We start from the raw sequence: 21,392 nt of genomic DNA, 5'->3' as shown, positions 1-21,392 counted from the left end.
GATTACATTAGAATTGATTCCAGAGTGATCCAAAAGCGCAATGAACAGGAGTCTGGATTTCCTGGTCTGTAAGTGTAGTTGTGCTCAGTCCTGATCTAGCTTAGTTCATCTTATGAATACTTAAATCACTTTAGTAGCTTTGTTTCAGGGCTCAGTTTGTGTTTGATCTTCATTTCCCTTTTTAGCCTGGAGCAGAAAAGATAATACAGCTGCATGATGATATTACAGCTACTTCTGCCAACCCAGACAGGGTCTCATTCTGTAAGGTTGACCCATGCTTGCTGTGCTGCGGTGTATTAGCGCAGTGCGGTGCTGGCTGGCTAGCTGCGCTACTTTATCACAGCCAGCAGGAAACAGGAAGGGAGCAGCCAGCTGCAAGGTCAGAGGTCAATCTATAGCATGAGGGGGATGGTGGACAAAAAACTAGTGTTCAGAAAAAAGGGTTTGGCTGGTTGTCGTGGTTAAGAATGAGTGAGAGACGGAAAAGAAAACACTAGACATATGGCAAACTAGAGTAGGTCAGCAAACCTCTGTATGGCTGTCGCCCACTGACTCTGCATTGTCCTTGTTGGAACAGCAGCTTAAAGAGCAGCAACAGTTGTCTCACACACACACACACACACACACACACACACACACACACACACACACACACACACACACACACACACACACACACACACACACAGAACTGGTATTGTAGTATGGAGAGAGACACAGGCGGAGAGATGCTAAAACTGATATCAGCTTGTCCAGCTACGTATGAGATTAGATTTGAACCTGTATCTTGCAAAGAGTTTCCAAATAATAAAAGGCCTTCTCTATCATACAGACCAAAAACACAACAGAGTCTCATTCACTGTGCAAATCTTGTGCCAGGGACAGCTGTGCCACCCTGTGAGCTTGATGCCAGTCAGACTGGTGTTAGCTTTCACATTAATTCTCTCTCTGGAGTCTAGTGGTGGACTGTTATGGGTTTTTCAATATCCGATGCCGATATTTAAAGGGCAAGGTCCGTCAATGACAGATGTATAATGCAGATATATATATTTTTTTTAAGTTATATTTTTGGGCTTTTCATGCCTTTTATGTAGAAGTGCAGATTGTGAAAGGGGGAGAGAGAGGGAACGACATACAGCGAACGCCACAGGTCGGACTCGAACCAGTGGCCGCTGTGGGCAAGGACTAAGCCTTTGTATATGGGACGCCTGTGCTACCGGGACGCCCAAAAATACATCAATTTAATAGTTTTAAAAACACAAAATTTGCAATTTGCAACCAAAATGAACATTTATTTAACACGGTTATTGTCTACATTGTCTCTGTTTGCTTGTGCACTTGTTTTAAATAAGAAATGTATCCACTCAATTAATGTCCACAGGTAATCAAAAACATAAACATTGTACAAAAAAGAAAGAAGAAAACTTATGAATGAAAAACGAATACAGTTTTAGTGCAATTAACAACAGCATTTATCAGCAGATGACGGCATCTCCTTTGTGGTGTGTATTGGCCTTCCCTGGTGTTGGCTCTATGAAATACTATAATTAATAAATAATTGGCCTCGTGAGCGCAGGCATCGGCCAATGCCGATTAGAAGCCACTGCTGGCAACTAGCTAGCTAGCTAGCTAGCTAGCTAGCTAGCTAGCTAGCTAGCTAAATAGCAGCTCACAGAGTGTGTTACTCTCCGTTACATTACTCGTACACGCACTGCATCTCCACTTTGTGCTTTTATCTGTACAAAATTTCCCTCATCTTTAGATCACACTTGGTTTGGAGGAACTGGTTGCTTCTAGTTCCTACTCGCAGAGCTTACTGAATGTTGCTCATACACATTTTTAGACAGACCTCAAAATATTGCCCTTTGGTCTGTTAAATACATGCAAATCCAGCCAAGCTGCCTCTTCAGATCACAAAACTTCAGTGCATGTTGTGCCCACAGAAACTGTGACCCCGTGTGACAATCATATCCATGGCATATGTGGGTGAATTAGAAATGAAAGTTAATGGTGGGTTTGAAGAGTAGTAATTTAAAAAGCTTGAAGTCTCAAGTAGCCTCCATGAATGTTTCAAGCACAGAGCTGAGGGGAGTGGATAAATGGTTAATAAGTAAGGAAACTAACTTGGAAGTGGAAATAAAAGTTTTCAGTAAAAAGATATTAAATCCACGTGTATATACTTGAGAGGGGGTGCCTGTCTTCATATGATGAAAGTAGAGCATGGATAAAAGCACTGGGTTAGAGAGGTTGACAGGAGAATCAATGAGACTGCAGCTTTGAGGTTCAGTAGGCCAGTAGGACTAGAAAGCAGAAGAAACGGAGGAGGACCTCCTGCTGAGGTGATACCTGCTGAAGAAAAGCACTCAGACATGCAGTGTCACAAACGCTCTGTGATGACACTGGAAATGAAAGACGATCACAACTACGGCTGCACGAGCACTTCAGGAGAAAAGCCAACACTAGTTGAAGGTCTTATTTTCCACATTGCATCACTGATGAGGGTAGCCCTGACTTCAAAGACATACAGTCCCTACATCTGGCTTCAAGTCTTTTGCTATAGATTTCATGTGGGGCAGAACAGTTCAAAAGATTAGATGTCCAGCCACGTGAGTGTACACTGTTTGAGGATCATTTACTGCTGAGAGGGTATAAATACAATGCTTTAATTGCAGTTTGCGAGCGTTGCATTTTCTCTTTCAGATTCTTGTCTGCTCCCTCTGAGGTAAACTATCATCCTAAAGTACTGGTCTATTTTGGCAGTTTCTCAACGTACACTAATCTTATTCATCAATCTTCACACACTGTCCTCCTTCCTCATTCACTCTTTCCACTCCCCCCTCGCTCCACTCATAGGGTGCGTAGTGTAGTGTAGGGCAGCTGCAGCGTAGCCACGCTTTCATTGCTGTCTCTCTTGTGCATGTCAATTCACCCTGCCCGACAGCCAAGCACAATCTCCCTCTGTGCTGCCTCATAAATCATGTCTTTCTCAGCATAACACTTCTAATGCTACGATAGGGTGCAGGGTTATGGTGACATTGTGCAGCTTTGTTCTCTCGTTTCCTAGTCCCATTTTTTGGTACCCTCCCCTCTCACTTTTGTCGTCCTCAGTTATACTCTTCACCTCATCTTCCTTATTCTGTCATCTTTCATTTTTCCTCTCCTACTCTCAAGTCTTTTTCTCGCCTCTGGGCTTCACGACCAGCCTTTTGCAACTGGACTCAAAGCTGTACACTAGGATGTCCTATCCGCTACATCTCTGTCGCGCTGTAATCGTATGTGTGCGTCTGTGCAAACTGCTGTGTTGCCTTCCCTGGACCTGTGACTGTAATGTGGAAGCATTTAAGGGCAATTATCAGTCAGTGGGAGAAAACACCAAGCAGAAACCTGGTCTTTCTTACTTCCTATTTTTGAAACGATAACCTGTTATTCTCATAGAAGTGTACATTTTACAGTTTACATGTAATTATCAGCGGTAAAGCTAAGCATTCATGTGGCCTCCTCACGTGGGTGTCAGAACTTAATTGAAGACTGATCGTGTTTGCCTCGTGGTAAAACAAGTAAAAACCAATCCCGTGTTACTGTCAAGCTTGTCATGCGTTTTATAAAAGTATGAAACCACTTGCACGAAAATGTGCAGATAATCTACAACCACCACCACCCATCATTTTACCCAACAATAGTGGCAGCATATTATATAATAATGCATTTTCCTCTTAAGCAAACTATTATACATCACATAATCACATATCAGGAAACCTCGATTTTATCGGTGATCCCAATTTAAGTTTTGTCAACTGTTCAGACAAGCTAGTTATGTTCCTATTGGCTAGTAGATGGAGTGGATGGCAACACACTGTCCCACACACAGTCTTCCCAAAGCTACCAATGGAGCACGAGTAAATACAGCAGATGTATCTCGGAGGACTGTCATCTACCCTGACAGTGAGATTGCACTAGTGTCGAGACTAATTCTCTAATACTAGAGAAAATGAAGAAACGAGCTAACGTCCTTCTTGTCTCTCGACTGAGAACGAGGGATGTCAGAAAGCTGCATGCACAAAGAGAGAGATGTTCCTTCTGCAGAGTCATCTTCACTTTTCTTCATCAAACAAGGGGTGATTTATTGGTGAATTAACTGTTTTCAGATTTAAAACCCAAGGGCTCTCACTGCCACCTCTGTCTCACTTTTATACGTTTAATAAAATAAATAGAAATGCGTATAATAAATAATTCATATTTGCCTGCAAGAAGTTTTAGATAGTTCTTTCTTTCATAATTGTCATGCACATCGCATCACTGCATTTTTTTTTTTGCATTGCCACAGATGGCTAAGGCAACAGCACTGACGGGCTACTCTTTATAGTTGTCTGGGAAATTCCATGTTTGATGCAAATTTAATTTCTATTTCACTTCATTTTTCTCAGTATTTCATCTACAAGAGAAAAGTTTGTTTTTTTCTCCTTATGTAAACTAATGTCGTCATGTCAGCTAAACTCATGTTGTCTCTGTATTTGAAAGCTTTGACTTAGAATAATTAATAATCAATTATTAATAATCATCATTTATTGTGCAAAATACACATTTTAAAAGTTAAAACTATAGTCTTCATTTTGTGCTCTTTGCTTAACTGCTTGCTTAGAGCTGCATTTCTTTATCTGCAAATCCCAACATTGGTGGGAAATTAGAAAACATCACTAGCAAACAAACAAACAAACTAGACCCTTGTCAGTGAACATTATTAATAACTGAACTCTTTGCTGGTAAACAGTATTGATACACCCCGTCAGTCATACACACAGTATATTCTGTGCCATTTGATTAAAATTGACACATGTAATGCTGAAAAATGACTAATGTTGCTCCGCAGTTCTCTCTTGAAACCGTTGTATGGGCTGATGACAGTAAATAGATAAACACTCTCCCCTCCTTTTGACTTTCACAGGCGGAACCTCACCAAGCTGTCGTTGATCTTCAGCCACATGCTGGCTGAGCTGAAGGCCATCTTCCCCAATGGTCTGTTTCAGGGTGACAACTTCCGCATCACCAAAGCAGACGCTGCAGAGTTCTGGAGGCACGCCTTCGGAGACAAGTGAGCCCAATTCTGTATTTCTTTTCACACGTTGAATATTATTTAACACCAGTGTTTCCTGTAACCCTATAGGTATCAAAGAGAAGTAACTATATTAGGAGAACATATAAGTGACATCAGAGCAATAGTTTCAGTCTCTGTTCTTCTTTCATCGTATTCACAGACGATGAATATCTTCTCTGGGACACATGTTGGGTAATTGGGTCCTTGACATATAAAACGCAGGAACCCATGTTCTACAAGATCGCACACATTTGAGTTAATCAATCTCCAAGAGCCGACAGCTAAATCGGATTTTAAGCAAGTGTAGTCATACAAAAATAATCCAGCCACATAGCTGGTTTTTCATCATACTAAATAATAATACATTCATTTCCCCATTTATGAGATGGCTGTTTATATATCTTACATCTTCAGGAGGAACTGACCAACAACATTGGACCATTTGGGAAAGAAAAGTACTGTATTTTACAAATGCTAGTAAATTAATGGTAACTGTCTCTTTCACCTTACCATTCTTCTGAGGGCTAGGGCTGGGAGGCGGGGGTTGTTTAGGGGTGGATACAATAGGCATGTCTGTAAAGGGGAGACTCGTGGGTATCCATAGAACCCATTTTGGTTCAGATATTTTGAGGTGAGAAGTCAAGGAACCCCTTTAAAAACGGCCATGCCAGATTTTCCCTTGCTAAAATGTAGCCTGACTTTGGAGCGTTATTTAACCTCCTTTCCGACAAGCTAGCATGATGTGGTTGGTACCAATGGAGGTGTTTTTAGTTTAAAAGACCGTAATGCAGTCGGGCCAGCCGGCAGAGATTAAAAGAGTGCATCTGGTTAGCGTTTATGACCAATGACCCTCAAAACTCTATTTGAGACTACTGAAATAGCGCTTACACAAAATAGCATTTCTTTATAAAATGTAGTTCTTCACTGCTACTGCAGTTCAAATCTATATTTAGACATTTTTGTGTTGTATTAGATGCATGCACCAGTGAACAATGCAACTAACCAAGTAACCCAAAGGTCTATTTATTGTCACTGCACCTTTACTGCACCAAGGGTATGCAGCATGAAGGAAGTCTACATTCAACACTCATTATTTATAATGTTTTGATACTTTTTAGATGTTTCGATTTCAGTTTTTGCGACGGGATGTCGTCATGTGTTTTTGTTTTTGTTACAGGACTATTGTGCCTTGGAAGATTTTCCGTCAGTCTCTCCATGAGTTTCATCCCATCAGCTCTGGGCTGGAGGCCATGGCCCTCAAGTCCACCATAGACCTCACCTGCAATGACTACATCTCCGTCTTTGAGTTTGACATTTTCACCAGGCTATTCCAGGTAGAGAACACAAACACACACCCATACACACACACTGCACCGTTCTCCTTGTTTAACTTTGCATTGTGAGTTAATGAGAGGAGAGAAATGTGCGAAGAAAGAGGGTGATAGAGAAGACGGAGAGTAATTCATAGCAGTCTGTTAGCCTTGGTGATGGAAACTAATTCCATTTGAGCGGCACATAATGAACTTAAACAAATCTGCCACTTGTTTTTTTCGGCTAACTCTATCGACTTGTTAGCAGGATGCTTGCTAAATTATTCACACTGTCAGGTGGGACTGAAGTTAAACATTTCCTCCGCTCTGCTCACCCAGTACAGATACAAAGGCACAGGCCGGTCTGTGTTTTTACAGATAGAGTCACGCTGAAACTCTTCTCAAGGACTATTATGTACGTAATCATGTCGTCATTATAAGATTGTTCCTTCATACCGTTAGATTAATAATAAACAGCAAGGATGAAAATGTGTGGTATAATTCCCTGGACACGAATCTAACTGACTTTGGTGCTGTAGAGCGTCGGTACATTGATTGAGGTTTTTTACTTTGCCAAACCCTGACTCAACTTTGTAATTGATAAACCACACTACTGACATGCGCAGGCATAGGACGAGGCAGCAGGAGGAAAGGAAAGCCGTTAAAAAGAAATACAATAGGAAGGATATAGGAAGGGGAGGGCGGGTTTATCCGCATCATCGCCAGAGCTTAGTCTATAGTATGTAGTGCAAGCATTTTGCATCAGCATTATAATAAACACAGTATCGTATATAAACCATCGATGTTTTATTCCATCTCATCTGTGAACCTAATTCGCTACGTTTCAATTTACATTATCTCCAACCTCTTGCATCATATCTCATATGCAGTAGTGTATGTTGTTTATTGCTCTCATTGACATTATCCCGGGCTACTTAATGAAGCCTAAACCGATTACAGACATTTCCTATGACCCTCCCTCACGCAGAAAAAAACCCTCCTCTAAATGTCCTCAAACGCAGAATAGGAAGTGAGCCTGTGGCCATCTTGAGCTCTGTCCTTGATATGCTGTAGTTTTTTATTATTACCATTAGCCCTTCAAATGTTTCATGCAGTGTATTTGGAAAGGTTGAGTTGCTCTCTTCAGTTAAGTGAGAACCGAGCATGTGAATTGATGTCCAAACAACGGGCAACTGAAAAAAAAAAAAGTTTTAAAAGCTACTGGATGGTACATTACCTGGTAACAATGTCACAGTAAGTCAGGTAGTCTAGTCTGCGATTACTAGAGTACAAGACGGATGAGATGCGTCTAACATGAGACGGTTTCAACTTGTCACTTCCTGTGTGCAAGCAGTAAAAATGTTAAAACTACAGGGGGACAGGTGCCTCCTTGAGATTTAGCCTAATACAAAAAGTTGAGATTTTACATCAATTGTTTGTTGTGCAGATTGAACCGTGCCCATGATTTCTGCAGCTCATTTTAAGTGTCGTGAGAAATATTTCTACTCCCTTTCACACACCAGACACACGGCCGAGACCAGCTGCGAATCCACCTACTCACTGCAGCACTCTGTCAGCTATAGAGTAGTATGAATTATTTTAGATATTTCTGCTGAAGTCTTCACGCCTTGTTGTTCGGTTGGCTTGTCTTCATTTTGGGTCAAGTAGTTTTTACAAAGAGAAACATAAAGTTACCTGTTCTACCCGCTTTATATAAAGTCTGCTCATGTCCCTTTAACCTTCCTCATTATGTGGCTCTAGATGGCGCAAAATGAGTTGCATGCTGTTTTAAGTGTTTGAGTGTGTGAGATTCTGCTTTTAAGGACCTTTTTACACTGTTTGACCCAAATGGCTATCGTAAATCACACTGAAGTTCAGTAAATGGTTGATTTCAGCATCATCCGAAATGCAGTATATTTCTCCATTACTCTCCTCATACTATTATTGCTGTGTCCATTCACTCACACACCAGTTGAGTGAGTCACTCTCTCTCTTTCTCGTGTGTGTGTGTGTGTGTGTGTGTGTGTGTGTGTGTGTGTGTGTGTGTGTTTGTGTGTGTGTAGCCTTGGTCATCCCTGCTGCGGAACTGGAACAGCTTGGCAGTTACTCACCCCGGGTACATGGCCTTCCTCACCTACGACGAGGTCAAAGCGAGGCTGCAGAAGTTCATACACAAGCATGGCAGGTGAGACATAAAGAGACCGAAACACATGTACATGCACACACAGAGACGCACCCTGTAATGTAATCTAAGTGAAGATGTGGTGCCATTTGGTTCTTATTGGCATTGGTCACGGTCACCTCCAATGCACTTGAAATAAATTGTTTCATGATCCATCAACGGCTTCTATTAGCACGTTTTGGCAATGTGAGCATTAATACAAAGACAGGGCACAAGTTCATACCAACATTGTGTGTCTGTGCATGTGCGTGTGTGTGAAGGACCCAGGGCAGCATGGCACTGGTACCTTGCATCAATGGCCTGATTGTACACTGAAAGCTGATGTCACTGTTTTAGGCTTGGCTTGCGTCGGGCCACGTTGACATACGAGCAGTTATTGGTCAATGCGAGCTCAGCATTTTGACACCATAAATTACAGCCGCAAGTGTTCTGTTTCTAATATAGGTAAAGCAGTTGGTCCACTTATATGCTAAATGCAGAGGCCATCACCAAGTTACTTCCACTTATGCAATATCTCCAAACTCAATCCTTACAAGTTGAGAAAATTGTAATGCATGCGTCCGTGTCGTCTAGGGTAGATTAATGTAATGCCCCTTTTCTGGCCTACCTCAGTCACATACCAGTGGTCTCCAGCTTGCCCTGAATGCTGTGGCTAGTACACTGACAAAGACGGGCTTCTGTGCCTGGGTATTCAATGCCCCTGATTTCTTAATTTGGTCATTTCCTGATACTAAATTCTTAACTGGTACATATAAACAAGGATGTAGCAAATGCTGAGTACAGGGAACACATTGTTACCTTTCCACTCCAGAATAGGTTGAGGCACGCTGCTCGTGCCCATGAGACAAATCAATTTACCTGACTATGAGCAGTCGATGAAGGCACGCCCACCCATGCCACAGCATCTTACTACTTAAATGTGCCCGTGTCGTTTTCTTGTTACCAAGAAAAAGTTCTGTTTACATTCAGTATTACTTACTAAAACACATTGTGTGTATCTTTGAGGTATAACAAATGTGCCGAATGCATTTTCTCCCTCGTAAAACATTTGTGTTGCTGACTTCTTTAAATTGTGATGAGGAAGCTTGTTTTTATACATCCATGTGTACAATTATAATAATAATGTACATGTTATAATATTGTACATGTGATGTATATAATTATAACCTATTTTTTTTACGTAGATCATGTTGAATGCATTTTATGTCATTTATGCGTTTGCTTACGATATCTTTTAAACTTTTTATATGAACTGTTGATCGCATTTTTTCTGTGTATTCAAGAGGGAAACAACTCCAGCATGTTTTCTAACTCGTGTCTCTTTTCTCATGTCCGTCTCCTCAGTTACATCTTCCGGCTGAGCTGTACGCGGCTGGGCCAGTGGGCCATCGGCTACGTGACAGCAGATGGAAACATACTCCAGACCATTCCTCATAATAAACCCCTCTTCCAGGCTCTCATAGACGGCTTCAGGGAAGGATTGTAAGTACACTGGCATTGTGGTTGACACACTTAAATAATAAAATAACGTTTACAATTAACACTTGAAATGATGAAGGCACTTGGAAATGACATGGTAGTACAGAGTGTAAACCCTACTTTGGTGTTTCATTTTCACCTCTTTACTTAAGATTACAGTTTTTACAAAATATACCAAAACACCGACAATGAGGAAGATCTTGGGTAGAGAATAAATAATCATACAATCATACCCTCAACTAAAAAGAGTTGAAATCAAATATCTGTCATCGTCTTGGGGATTTTCATCTTGACCTCTGCTCTGTGGCTGGGCCTTGGTCTTAATTTGTTATAATAAATGATCTATAAGTCAAGCTTCCTGTCATATGCAGGGCATCTCTCTTTCTGCCTTTTCTCCTTGTCTTCCCACAAAGCATGCATCTCTGTACAAACTATGCAGCTCTGCTTTGCATCCCACGATTTAATCTGCCTTTCGGCTCTAAACCAATCCAGCCATATCATATTGCCTGTTCCCATCATTCCAGTGTTATCATAACCAGAAAATAACTGTTGGTTTCTAATGTGCAGCACAGTCAGTGGTTTTGCTGGCTGGCATGAAACTCCTCTTTTAATGCCAGCAATGATTTCCTTGTTTAATGAAAGCTACGGTTGGCCTGCCCTAACCTGTAATCAAATCCAGTATATCGCCTGGATCTACAAAACATTTATCAAATGGTAATTACGCCATCTGACCCATTTGTAAAATAATCATGTAGTGTACATGTGTCATCTCGGTGATAATAGAAATACGTTGCCACATTGAATGAATGGACTGAACAGATGTTTTCATTGCCGCAGCATGTTAGGTATATATGCAATATAATCATACTAATTAATTATGGTGATAACTTTTCAATGAAAAGGCCTGTTGAAAAACCCACGGATATTTTAAGGCTCTCACTGCACGTACCTTCTAATTTTATGTGCTTCTTCATCTCCAGCTATTTATTCCCTGATGGCCGGACCCAAAACCCAGATCTGACGGGACTGTGTGAGCCTTCACCTCAAGACCACATCAAAGTCACACAGGTCAGCGTGAAGTTAATGTCCTATACCTTCTTTCTGATCTTTGGCATTTATATGTAAAGGTCAAATGGCTTATTTTGGTGCACACACAGCTCGGTAAAGATCTCAGTTGATAAAATGATCAATGTAACTAAGTGCATGACCAAAAGGAAGCAAAATTAGAATCCACCACACAGGAACTGAGTTAGTAGCTGACTAAAGGTTTTAAACAAATAGCATTTCTTTTTCTGTCTGACATTTATATTTAAGTAAGATAAACTAGATTTTTATCTAGTTTATAAACTAGATTTTCATCTAGTTTTATCTTACTTAAATATAAATGTCAGTTTTCACTATGATAAAAAGCCTCAGGTAATTTAAATGCAGTGACAGTTGCAGAAGCATAAATGATTCATGTAGAACATGATATAGGTATACTCAAATACCACAAATTCAATTGGATATTTCGGCTTTAATTTTGAGTCCTCTTCTTTAAAAACTAACTTGAACAGTGTTGCGTTTATAATGTCAGACGTGTTTTAAACATAGCTTGAGCTAAGTGTAAATAAAATAAAAGATAAAGGCTGCATTTCCAGATTTAATAGTTTTATAGTTCACACTCTTTGGATGTTTTGTCAGTATGAGCTTCCTCTATTGTTAAGCAGTACAGGCAACCCCTGTCTGTCTTGCAATATTTCATACTGTCATCACATTGAAGGGTGCATCATTTTAAATGTGCAAGATACAACTGAACATTGTTAAATAATGTTCAGTTGTATCTATGGAGTCAGGCTTTCATATCTTCTCAGGGTGTTTATGAACAAACTCCTTTTGCTCTTGCACAGGACTGAAACTAAAAATACTCCCCCTCACTTGGCTCCAAATCCTTCCGGGCTCTTTCGAAATGATCTCAGATATTGTTAAAACCATATGATGTTACTGTGTTTTAGGCACTGAAAGCTCACAGTTGTCTCATTTCCCCCCCCCCCTCAGGAGCAATATGAGCTGTACTGTGAGATGGGCTCTACTTTCCAGCTGTGTAAGATCTGTGCCGAGAACGACAAGGATGTGAAGATTGAGCCCTGCGGTCATCTCATGTGCACCTTCTGTCTCACTGCCTGGCAGGTAAGAGTGGGTGGATGGAACAGGTTTGTGTGGGTTGATTGCTCGCTCCCAAGTTGATTGTCATAACTCATACCTGTTGATCGGAGAACTCGTTGCTGAATTGTTCTTCTCCGCAGGACGTAGCAAATATTTAAAGGCACACAATCTCCTTTAATTTCTGTCTGCTGTAACATCTGCCTTTCTGCTTGTGTTCCAGGAGTCGGAGGGTCAGGGAACGGGATGTCCCTTCTGTCGCTGTGAGATTAAGGGTACAGAGCCCATTGTTGTGGATCCTTTCGACCCCAAGGACAACAGCGGGAACTCCTGCAGGGGCATGTTTGGGGCCGAGGGCGCTCCATCACCCAGCTATGACGATGATGATGACGACAGACTTGAAGACCCGCACCTCATGATGAGCAAACTTGCCTGTTCAAAGGTAATATTGTGGAAAAACTTTGACTTAATTGAGACTAAAGTTATTTCAAGTTTGGCTAAAGTTCCCCGTCATGACACTGCGAGCTGTTCTGTTCCATTGATAAAACATCGAGGCACTCTGCAGACGCCCTGGGGTGCACCTCGTGGGTTCCTACTGTCCTCCTCTCTTCTCTTGTTTTTCTGAGAGACTCATTTCTGTACAGATGAAACACTCCCTGCCTTGCCCTCTATACTTTTTGTGAGCTTCAAAAAAATATCTCCAAGTCTTTCATCTCAATCTTTCATGGTACCAAGATAGCAGCTTTTTTTCTGGGCCTCTCAGTATTTGATATATGGGACATTCTACTATCCTCCAAGTTTTTTATGCCTCTGAAAAACTGTGCTGCTTATAGAGTGGGTGAATACCTGAGATCACTCTCACTTTGATGTGGTGTCTTGAATTTATTTGGCATTCATTGCTGACCCGGCCTCTTTCTTATCTTATCTTTAAATGTACTTGTACGCTGTGAAGTACACGGCTGTACTTCATAAATGTGTTGTGTTGATGTGCGTTTTGTTTTTGTGTTTCATCGTAACATTTTTAGCCATGTCATGCAGCTCTAGTCAATGATTTAGACTTAAAATGTGTTAATCTCTTAATCCACAATCACAATCAGTTTTCATTTGAATTATGAAAACTTGCCACTAAACAAATCCCGATTCTGTTCAAATGTAGCTGATCAGATGTAATGGGTGTTTTGGTGTTGATCCAGGTGGAGCGCCCCCCGTCACCTATGTCCATGGCTCCTCAGTCCTCTCTTCCCCCTGTGCCGCCCAGACTAGACCTTCTACCACACAGACCTCCCAACCCCCCTGGTGCCTCCAGCCCTGGGGTCACCAGTAAGGTAACTGAACACACACAAGCAAGTTGACACCTTGTTCGGGGCAAGAGGAAATATTAAAGTAAAGTGTGGTTAAAGCGTGTGTGTGGGTGTGGGTGGGTGTGGGTGTGGGTGTGTGGGTGTGGGTGTGTGTGTGGGTGGGTGTGGGTGTGGGTGTGTGGGTGTGTGTGTGTGTGGGTGGGAGGGATGGCATAAAGGTCAACACGAGCTATGTTTGTTGTAACATGAAATCCATTTCAGTATTTCCCCAAAAATTTGTCTTTTAGTACCTTTAGCCAAACTGCTTACATTCTTCATTGTAGCTTGATATTCAAAGTAAGCTTAATTTTGTTACTCTGACAGAACTACGGTGTTGGAGTGACAGCCACAATAATCCGTGTATTTTATACTCTGCATAGAAGACATTTTAGAGTGCATTTCCACTCACTCACACATTCATATTACGACTTATGTCTGCATAAATGTAAACTGTACATGGAATTGTGGAAGCTGGAATTGTCTGCAGATGATGAACAACATTGTGCTTGGTGTTGTTCAACTAGGTGATATATGTTTTCGATTATGATGATGAATGCATACGCAGTGCTTGTGTTTCTAAATGGATTATTTCCAGCGCAGAAGATAGCAGCACTGAGTTTTCTTTGGTTTCACATCAATACTGTATGTAGTTAAATGAGCTACCTCCATCTCCATCCCCCTCCAGGCAGCATCTCACCACAAAGACAAGCCTCTTCCCCTCCCGCCAGCGCTGAGAGATCTCCCCCCTCCTCCTCCAGACCGCCCCCACACAGCCGGGGCAGTCCCCGATGGACGGCTGCAGAGGCGGCCCTTACCCTGCACTCCCGGGGAGCCACCTCGAGATAAGCTCCCTCCTGCACCCCCAAACCGACCCCAAACTGACTGGAACTCCCGGCCTGTTCCCAAGGCCCCCAGCTCCTCATCCTCGTCCTCCTCCTCATCTTCCTCATCTTCCTCATCCACCCATGTCTCCAGTCTGGGAGTGGACATTCGAGCAGGTGTCAGGGAACTCTCCAACCGACACTCCCTCCCCTTGGCGCTGCCCTCCGCTCTGGACACACGCTCAGACTCGCAGAAGAACAACAGCTCCCTCAGTCTGGACCACCAGCTGGTCAGAGAAACCACAAAACACCTCTCACTTGACTCACTAAGGCTCTCTTGACTCACTAAGGCTCTCTTGACTCACTAAGGCTCACTTGACTCACTAAGGCTCACTTGACTCACTAAGGCTCACTTGACTCACTAAGGCTCACTTGACTCACTAAGGCTCACTTAGGCTCACTTGACTCACTAATGCTCTCTTGACTCACTAAGGCTCACTTGACTCACTAAGGCTCACTTGACTCACTAAGGCTCACTTGACTCACTAAGGCTCACAAGTTTCGACCACACAGAATTTAAGTGGTAGCTGTCCAAGTAAGAGAACTGACCTTCTAACAATCCAGTATACTGTACAGGATGTGGGTGGGTTTTAAGTCACCCACTACACGGCCACTATTTGATCACTTACAGCAGGGAATTGCAATTAAAGGTGTAATCATTACCTGTATTAATATGTATTAACAATCCATGTTCTCATGGGTTTGCTGTTTTAATGGCATTAGTGTTAAATTGTTGTTGGATTGTTTTTCGTGTATTCGTTTTCTTTAAAGTTAGATGAAATGTTAAATATAAAGCTTCAGCAGTTAGCTTACATTAGCAAAGTGTTGATCCGTTTCCCCGTTTCCAGTCTTTAAGCTAACCGACTGCTGGCAGCAGCTTCATATATTTACAGTGGCATTAATCTTCTCCTGACTTTCAGCAAGAAACTAAATAAGCGTATTTCCCTAAATAGCCTAAACTATTCCATTTAATGTAATCAGTATTTGGTTTCAAGATTTGGATTCTGAAAAATATTCCTTACTTTAAAGTTTTTTTTAAATTTCAGCTTCTGCTTCCTTTTACAGAATTTTGTTGCCATAGCCGGTCAAGATTATGACAACCCCAAAGTCAAGCCCTCGGCCTCAGCCAACGCCATCTATTCACTGGCTATCAGGTATGTTGTATGTGCATCTCATCTTAGACTGACACGAGTTTAGCTTTTTTAGTGTTAAGATTTCACAAATCCATAAATACAGTTCTAGTGTAAATATTATCTTTGTTGTTTTCCCCCAGACCTTCTCCAGCCCAGAGGCCAGTGACGGGAGAGGAGGCACGTGACAGTGAGGAGGAGTCGGAGTACATGATCCCCTCCTCTCGCCCCGTCCTGCCCCCCGTCACGGCACCACCTGTAGCGGAGACCCCACCTGTCCCGAGGCCTCCACAGCCTCAGCCTCTGTCAGCACTCCAGACCCAAGCGGCCGCACTCAACTCACGGTATTCCAAACACTCAACGAATCCACCTCTCGATGAAATGACTTTGCCGACTGCACTACTTCTGTTATGGTTGTTTTATTATTGTTGTCTGTTGTTGTAGGCTGCCACTGGCTGAGCTAGAGGACGGACCTCAAATGTATGAAGCCATGTACGACATCCAGGCCAGGTCGCAAGAAGCCAGAGATTCAGGTATTTTGACTCCTCAATCTTTGGATCCGGTGGACGAGGTCAGCTTAGATGAGCAGCATGAGTCTCTATTTTAAACCTCTATGCTGCCTTCATGATTCAGACTTTCTGTCTACCACCCTGCAAAGATTTATTTGTTTTATCTCTGCTTTTAAATGAAGCCCTGGTGGAACAACAACAACACTCACTCAAACCAATCAATCTGAATTTTGGAATATGAGTTTAATTTCAAAACAACATCCCCCGCCGTGTGGAGAATAGAAATACACCTACCTACTCTGTCGGCATGAAATGAAAATTCATATTTTTCGACTCATCTGAATCTATTTTAGAGAATATAATAACCTGTGTATAAGAATGAAACCAGGCATATGCTTAATATGTATTTCTGTCTATCAGATACTGTAGTTCTAATGTATTGTTTTCAATCCATCCCAGATTATTCAGAGTTGCCCCCTCTGGCGATGACAAACGGTCCCAGAGAGGCCGAGGACAGGGAAGGGGAGGAGAACCACTACGACTTCCCAAAATCCCGGCTGCCAATGCCCACGGCCCGACGGACCCTTTCAGAACTAGGGGGGTCGTCTTCCTCCTCTTCATCTTCCTCATCATGCTCATCCTCCACAGCTGCTTTCAGCCGCCTTTCCCTGGATTCGGACGCTGGAGCTGCAGCGCGTAAGCATACCTGCCCCTGTTGAACGAGAGCTCGTTTTAAATGCATAATATAACTCGCTGTTGAGATTAACAACAAGCCTTGTTATAAAATAATGTGTTTTTACGTAGCATATTACTGCATCTGTTAATTATTTTCCTCAACTTGTGCTAGAGAAGGGATATCTGGTGCTAAAGCATCACCTCTGGCTTTGTGAAATAATAAAATAAAAATGAAACTTCCTAAAGAAGGGAATACTTTCTGCCATTTGTATGAACTGACCTTTTAAAAATATGGACTGTAATTGAAAGACATGCCACTTTTACATTAGTGGTAGCATATACGGTAACTGGGTTGCAAGAATGGAATATTGTGGTGTCATGTTTCATAAGAATGGCTTGGATGTAAAAGTGTATTACAGCAGCCTCTTTGTTCACGTCCTTACTGGCTGAAAAGCAAAAATTGCTGATGAATCAATATCTTGAATTAGTACAAAAGTCCACTGATGCGGAGAGCAGCCTGAAAAGTCGACTACGGCGATTTTCTGCTACCTGATATGAGGCCAGACATTATACAGATTTTCCAGAAGCTCTCTGAAGTTAATGTTAGGCTTTGATATATTACCATGAATTGATTGCCATACATAATTTTCTCCAGGATGTGCAATTACACCGTGCAAAGGGTAAAGACGAATAATTAAAGAGAGCTTCTCAGTGACCTTACAGCTATAAAAGCAGTAAGTGATGCCTCCAGGGTTTTGGACAAACCTGCTGGTGAAAAAACATCAGAATATCATGTTGACCACCGAGAAGTCACAGACCGCAAAGTTGTGTGGATGTTTGAATGCAACTGATGCAGAATTTGTGACCTTAGCACATTCTATAGAAAGTAATCTCCATCTCTCAGCAGCGAGCTGACATTTACTGCCTACACAGTATGATGATTGCAGGCTGACTGAGTATTTCACTAAAGACTTGAACCTTTATATCTGAGGACCAATTAAGTGGCTCTCAGACAAGCTGACAAGCTCTTGGGTTATAATTGGACTCTATGAGTGTGTTATTATAGGTTTGCTTCAGTGGAAAGGTCAACCAAGTTCACCATTATGATTGCCACATATGCTTTAATATAGAGATCAAGATGTTTTTTTGTTTTGTTTTTAAATAAGATGTAAATTATTTCCAGCAAAGTAAATCCTCATTCACCTTTTTTTTTTTTTTTTGCATTAAAAATTAATTTAGTTTTAAAGATATGTTAATCATGAAAGAAGATGGTATTCCCGACCTTTTTAGCTTTAAAGACATACCCTCTCCTCTTTTCTTCAGCCTTCTCGGAGCCGGTGGAAGCACCAGAGAGACCTCCGAAGCCCCTGCCCAGGCGAATCAACTCGGAGCGTCGATCCAGCCCCGTCCCGCCCGTCCCTGCTCCACCCAGTAGTGGGGCAACAGGAGGAGAAGCCAACCCTCAAATCAGTAGCGAGATCGAGCACCTCATGAGTCAGGGATACTCTTACCAGGACATCCAGAAAGCACTGATGATTGCACAGAACAATATCGAAATGGCTAAGAATATCCTACGCGAGTTTGTCTCCATTCCCTCCACCGCACACGTTCTTACATAGCACGCTCCTTGTGCCTCTCTCTCGTGTTTGCTCTCTCGCCCTAGCTTGGCCCGGCCTGGTTGGGTTTAGGTTGGCACAGCCCAAAACCCATTGCCTGCAGCACTACCTCTGGTGCTGGCTGACGCCCGACATCCCTGTGGATTTTTTTTAACTGGCTGTTACTCCAGAGAGCTCCCAGCGTCTCTGGGACTCCGCGCCATGCACTCCATGCGCTTTCAATAGTGTCTGGCCTTCTTTAAACTGCTACAGCAGGCCTCTTCGTTATCTCGGGACATCTCCGCGGGAGTGACCAAGCGCGTGTGGAACAATGACGGGACGCCACATGGCGCGAGACTTTTCGTAGGAAGCCCGACAAAGACAGATTCTTATCTTTCATGTTGAAGCCTCTTGCTGAAAATGTAACCAACACCTCACAAATAAAACTAAAAATGTATGTCTATATGAAAATTTAATATATGAGTAAATATATATTAAATGTGTGTAATATATACAGTACGTGCATATACAGTATGTAAAAATGACTTCAGCTTTGAGGGTCGCTGTTGGTACAACAATGTGGGTAGACGGGGACCAGATTTGGCTCTTTCTCTCGGACTGAGGGATGTGAGAGTGTGGAGACATACATGTGAGGAAGAGGAAGCGTCTAAGGTGTCTTCCTCACCAGGATGTGTTCAGTCAGCAGCTTAGAAGACGTGCAGCAGAGCTTTTTCGTTATGAATTCAGTCTGTTATGGCCTTTGATTAACAACGTTGCTTTGGTACTTTTTTCTTTTTTTCAGAAAAACATGCTTGTTTGTCGTGTTGTATTTCTCAAAGTAGCATGACGATGGTTTCAGGTCTGGACTGTAGTCTGGCAGTGTGTTTTTATATATGTGAGTTTGTGTATGTTGAGCATGTATGTATGTGTATGTGTGCGTGTGTGTGTCTGCCAGACTTACTCCTCATGACCTGCTCTTAAATGAACCCCCCTGTTCCTGTACAACGTGAATGTGGAATTGCAGTCCGTATGCTCAGACCCGTGCTCTGTAAACGTTCTACTGCTCTAACTCTTATGGCAGGGCCTCGTGTAGCTGTACAGCCTGGCGGAGAGATTCTTAGAGGACGTGCTAATGTCGACGACCCTGCAGTACCAGACGGGCTAGTGTTGTGTGATCCGTGGTGGCTGAAACGTTTTTGTTCCGTCTTCGTCTAACTTCATGGGCCGGCTGGTTAGAACGTCTCCAGCGCAGTCCAGTGTTGTGAAACAAACAAACAAAAAAAATGTCATTGATTTAATTTGGTAATATGTATTTGTAATATGATCATAAATATTGTTGTTATAATTCATTCAGAAGTGCTTCACTGCTGCTACTATTGTTAGTGCTAAACAATTAAGCCTTAAATGTACATTTGTGAATATTGTGTTTAACCGTCATCCTGTTTCTTTAAAGTGACAGTATCATCCGGTTTTCTCTGGTCCGTAATGTAGCATACTTGAAAGTACAAGTGGCTTGTGAGCCTGCAAGCCCTCTCAAGCTGTCAACTCTGCAGTGTTTTAAACCTCTTTTCTTTTTATATATATATATATATATATATATTCATTAATTCTCTACAGGTAGACTCTGTAGTAAAACAAACAATAGAAACCACCCATTTTGTAATAGATATCAGGCTTCTCTTTCACATCCATTTCCTTTCTCTGGGAGTTCAACTGCACTGAAAGGAAGTGATTTCTGAGGCTTAAAAAAAACAACTAATAGGCTCACGGGTTTGCTGGCTCACCCCCAAGTCTACATTTAAATCAGTATTTGGGCCAACTGTAAGAACTAACTCAGGAATAATGTTTATCTAAAGTGGCGTTCACCCGACTCATTGGCATAGACAGCAGCTCACCTGCCGTCTCTTCATCCAGGTGACGTGTAGCCAAAAGTATCCGCTTAATGAAGTCACACAAGTAGCCTAATACTCTTCTTCTTTTCTTTCTTTTTTGGGCACACTAACTTGCACATTTTTTGTATTATTTCCAATGTTGGCAGGACTAGAAACAGCAGCTTAATTTCCAGGTACTATGAATGAATAAGATAAATAAATGCAAGGAGCTTTTAGGTACATTGACTTGAACCTCTCATCATATGAAGAAGAATGTTTTTTGGGGGGTGGGTGTAAATCATGTCAATAGCTAATCAGTCCTTGCTTATTCTGGGTAATGCTGTCTGTTGACAGGAAGCTATCTCTGCGCTGTCTGGCCATCCTCTCGATCTTTTATTTTTTTCAGTTCCTAGTTGCCTTGAGAAACTTCTTGAATGATGGGTAATGGGCGGGGAGGTCCCCAATCCTCAATACTGTACCAATGTGTTGTTGATGCTTCGAGGATAGCGCGTCATCGTCATTTACCCTTTTTTTTGTTCGCACAGTATACCAATTTGTGCTTTGATACTGTCACTCTAAAGAAAAAAGCTACTTGTATAAAGTTAGTGATATGAAAAGAAAAAAAAATGGCTGTTCCATTTTCAGTTTGCATTCCTGTACATGTATTTTGTTCCAAAGGTTTTGTTTACTTATGTGAATGATTCTGTGAGCAGTGCCATATGTTTTGAGATCCTCACCAGGTTTAGAGTAAAGCCTCGTGTCTGAAGAGTCTGGTATTGATCTGTACCTGTTGATCTCAGAAGGCTGGATTGTGCAGTGTTGCTTGTGTTACTCTGTCCTCTCTGCCTTGTCAGCCTCTTCTATGAGCACAAGTGCTGATCTGTGAAATGTCTCCTTTTGTTTGTCTTTCTTACCTGAAAGATAAACCAAGTGCCAGATCAGTACTCCGCCTCAGAGGTGCTCCATGCTTACCGGCCACCCTGTTACCCTCGGTCCCTGTGTTGGGGTACTTCAACTTTCTGCCAGAAGAGGGAGCCGTTGTTCCATGTAGCCGTGTCGCTTCTCATCAGTAAAAGGCATTCATTAACTTTTTGATGGTTTTTAAAGCTCATATCACTTTGGAAGTATGCACAGTGCTGTTAATAAAATGATAAGCGAAAGCCTCCACGTGTCTCTCTTCTCTACA

The 21,392-nt window shown here is 42.1% G+C and overlaps 1 protein-coding gene across 1 annotated transcript in view; it reads left to right on the top strand.

The window, feature by feature from the left end:
• Positions 1–21,369, top strand: part of cbl (Cbl proto-oncogene, E3 ubiquitin protein ligase) — a 34,081-nt gene extending 12,712 nt beyond the window's left edge. Inside the window, exons 3-16 of the mRNA XM_029446145.1 lie at positions 4,943–5,089; positions 6,270–6,426; positions 8,466–8,587; positions 9,929–10,066; positions 11,044–11,131; positions 12,101–12,232; positions 12,429–12,647; positions 13,399–13,530; positions 14,231–14,656; positions 15,492–15,580; positions 15,700–15,900; positions 16,001–16,089; positions 16,525–16,761; positions 18,064–21,369. Of these exons, the coding sequence (XP_029302005.1) occupies positions 4,943–5,089; positions 6,270–6,426; positions 8,466–8,587; positions 9,929–10,066; positions 11,044–11,131; positions 12,101–12,232; positions 12,429–12,647; positions 13,399–13,530; positions 14,231–14,656; positions 15,492–15,580; positions 15,700–15,900; positions 16,001–16,089; positions 16,525–16,761; positions 18,064–18,359 (2,473 nt within the window). The 3' untranslated portion in view covers positions 18,360–21,369. The remainder of the gene's footprint in view (positions 1–4,942; positions 5,090–6,269; positions 6,427–8,465; positions 8,588–9,928; positions 10,067–11,043; positions 11,132–12,100; positions 12,233–12,428; positions 12,648–13,398; positions 13,531–14,230; positions 14,657–15,491; positions 15,581–15,699; positions 15,901–16,000; positions 16,090–16,524; positions 16,762–18,063) is intronic.
• The last annotated feature ends 23 nt before the right edge of the window (positions 21,370–21,392 follow it).

This window comes from Cottoperca gobio, chromosome 13, assembly GCF_900634415.1.
Source record: "Cottoperca gobio chromosome 13, fCotGob3.1, whole genome shotgun sequence".
Taxonomy (NCBI): Eukaryota; Metazoa; Chordata; class Actinopteri; order Perciformes; family Bovichtidae; genus Cottoperca; species Cottoperca gobio.
The sequence above is the reverse complement of the archived record's forward strand: the minus strand, read 5'-3'. Positions and strand labels throughout refer to the sequence as shown.